The 2,953-nt window shown below is 40.0% G+C and overlaps 1 protein-coding gene across 1 annotated transcript in view; it reads left to right on the top strand.

Annotated features, from left to right (window-relative positions):
- LOC102204966 (centrosomal protein of 162 kDa-like) overlaps positions 1-2,953 on the top strand; it is a 10,812-nt gene that overhangs the window by 1,780 nt on the left and 6,079 nt on the right. The window contains exons 2-3 of the mRNA XM_005754867.1: positions 361-451; positions 884-1,001. Coding sequence (XP_005754924.1) covers positions 392-451; positions 884-1,001 — 178 coding nt within the window. The 5' untranslated portion in view covers positions 361-391. The remainder of the gene's footprint in view (positions 1-360; positions 452-883; positions 1,002-2,953) is intronic.

Genomic DNA, 2,953 nt, shown 5'->3' with positions numbered 1-2,953 from the left:
CCTTGCGTGCGGTTTGTGCATGTTAGTAGTTGTGAACAGACCTGCAGTGAATTACACTGATGTGCTTCTGAACAGGCTTTCTGCTCCTGTTAAATGAAAACCTGAAATCTTGAAAGGACATGATAACATTAGTGTTTGGATGATTCATAGGGTGAATTGTTTCAAGCCCTTCCCGGGCCAAAACCCTAGTTATCTCACATATTTCATACACTATTCTCATTCATTTGAATGATGCAACAAAACAGAAATAGCATTCTGTGAATGGCATATGGACTCTTTGTAACTGAGCATTAAGTAGGTGAGGGTGATGCTTCTCATAATGTTCATAAAAATGTTTTATTGTGTGTTGTTCTTTCCTAGTTTCCTGCTGGTGGATGAGGTGAGCGTGATTATGTCTCGCAGACTAACCAAAGAAGAGCTGGACGCACAGTTTGAGCAGTTCTTAAAAGAGGTAACGCAACATTAATGCGTCTGTGCCGATGTTTGTAAATCATCCTCACACTATCAATTACCCGTATAAAGTCTTTCATTCATCTGATTCTGATCATCAAAATCTAAATGGTCACTTATTATTTTGGGTGGTGGGTTTTTCATCTGTACCCCTCTTGGCCTATATTTAGAACTGCCTGTAAACATTAATGACCAGCAGCAAAGATTAGCCTACAGTCAGCGCCCCTTAGAGCGCCGACTGCATGTGAACTGTGCTGGTGCTGAAAGGCTAATATCAGAAGTGATTTTACTGAGAAGTGTTCGTATCTCAGCCAAACAGAGGGAGCTCTTTGTGTATGTAATATCAAAAATGTCACTGTGATCAGTGGTCCCTTCATATCAGCAATAAAAAACAGGAAACCACAGTTTTGTCTTAAGAGCATCTCTTTGTCAGTCTGTTTCAGATGACTCTGTGGATTTAGGTGCTGCTGACAAGCAGCCACACTCTAAAAGCAACCAGAACCCAACAGTGAGGCAAGATGAGGCACTCAGTGGTGGAGGATCAGCAGCAGGTAATAATGATAAAACATCCAGCACATACACATGTGAGACATTAGCTTTATTGTAGATCATTCTCTCCTCTCTCTGTTTGTGGGTTTTTTTCTTAGATGCAGAAATCTGTAAATAAAAACATGAATTAGGCTGCGTCCACACCAGGGCTGCCACAAACGATTATTCTGATAGTCGACTAATCAGATCATCATCCATTGGACGTAAAACTACAGCTTATTGCACCAGCAGCATCTGCTCTTATATAACTATCATTAGCTTACAGCTTTAAGTGTGTAAGGTGCTAACTAACAATAAAGACAAGATGATAGTTTATTACATTTTAATGAAATTTGCAGATTGTTTGGGTGAAGTTTAATAAACTCCTTGCTGTCTAAAATATAACAGGACACCGGAGTAAATTCTCCAGCATCTCACACTTCTGATAATCAGCTGTCTGCTTGAGGTTTATTCAGCTGTGTAAAAACTTTAATCTCAGCCAAACCGATTTACTCAGGAACAAATAAAATACTAAAAAAAAGATAACATTACATATTACAAATAACATTTTAAGTTATCTAAGTGACTCATATATCATGTTTAACCTGAGTAGTGAAGTGGATCTTACAAAGCTTCAAACGACGCGTCGACTATTAAATCAGTCGTCGACGATTTTGATAGTCGACGTAATCGTGACTAGTCGACTAACCGTGGCAGCCCTAGTCTACACTAATCTGGATAAATTTGAAAATGGCGTTTTCATCTAAAAACGCTCCATGTCCACAGGAGCCGAAGAGTTTTTCATCCACAATGAAACGACTAAAAACGCCTACGTTCCTGCTCATGCGTGAAACGTGAGACGATTCAACCTCATTTCTGTCTGCTGTTTATTTACTTTCCAACTCTCTGAAACGTCGCGGCAAAATGTCGAGGAAAAGCACCGAGTTTTTTAAAAGGACTAATAATGAGGTGGAGTTGTTGCTGCGAGTAACACAAGAGTACAAAATTGAAAAGCGAGTGAGAATATAGACCAAAACAAATATGCTGAAATTAGCATTTGGTCCTCTTTGAAGAAAAGCTTTGGGGAGCATGTGCAAACAGATAGTAATCTTTAACGGGGCTGTGAAAAATGGGAAAAGACTAAACAAGTGCTGCACCATGCCGTCCATCATCTTAGTTGAATTGGTCGCATGACTGCATCATGTGACTAAAATGCGTTATCGTTTTTCGAAAGCCTCTGTTTTGGCTTTAGCTTTTCCACACTGCAACGCAAAAACTGCGTTTTCTAATTTATGGGGAAGACCCCAAACCTCCTTCCTCCTGCTCATGTGTAGTGCTGCTGCGTGTTGTTCTAAAGTGCATTTAAAACACGGGAGGGCATGGTGCTGCTGCCAGAGAGCAGCAGGTGCCAGCACGGCCAGAGGTGAGGCTGAATACACAGACCGTCCTCTGGATGCCATGTAGCATGTAGCAGGCCCTACATGTATGTGTTATGAGAGTGTGAGTGATGTGGATGTCTGTGGATTCTGTAAGGATGAAACCTGCCTGCCAGTTTTCTAAGCTTTACCCTGAGATTCTGGCGTTTCTAGCAAAATACATTTATATTCAAAGAGCTACTTTTAAACCCAGCCCTGTTTATTGTGGCTTCTAAATGCATTTTTTTGAGTAATTGACTTTGTTCTGACTTTTTCATTGCAGTTATTTTATCCATCTAATGCAGGAATTGCAGCTTGTTTTATTCGCATGTTTTTATCATTGCATAAACCACAAGGATGTGTTTGTTAGCAGTTGGGAACATGTTTTACTGTTTACTCATATTTAATACAAACGAAAGCCTCGAAGGGGATTTGTGTCTCTGGTAGAAACCAGCAAGCAGCCACTCATCAAACTAAAATAACAACAATAATAAATACATCTTAAGAACACAATTATACTGTTTACTAGGGGTGCAACGATACACAAAATTCACGGTTCG

The sequence above is a fragment of the Pundamilia nyererei genome, unplaced genomic scaffold, assembly GCF_000239375.1.
Source record: "Pundamilia nyererei isolate P.nyererei 1_Seehausen unplaced genomic scaffold, PunNye1.0 scaffold00705, whole genome shotgun sequence".
In the NCBI taxonomy this organism is placed as follows: domain Eukaryota; kingdom Metazoa; phylum Chordata; class Actinopteri; order Cichliformes; family Cichlidae; genus Pundamilia; species Pundamilia nyererei.
Note: the sequence above shows the minus strand (reverse complement) of the source record. Positions and strands in the feature narration are given on the sequence as shown.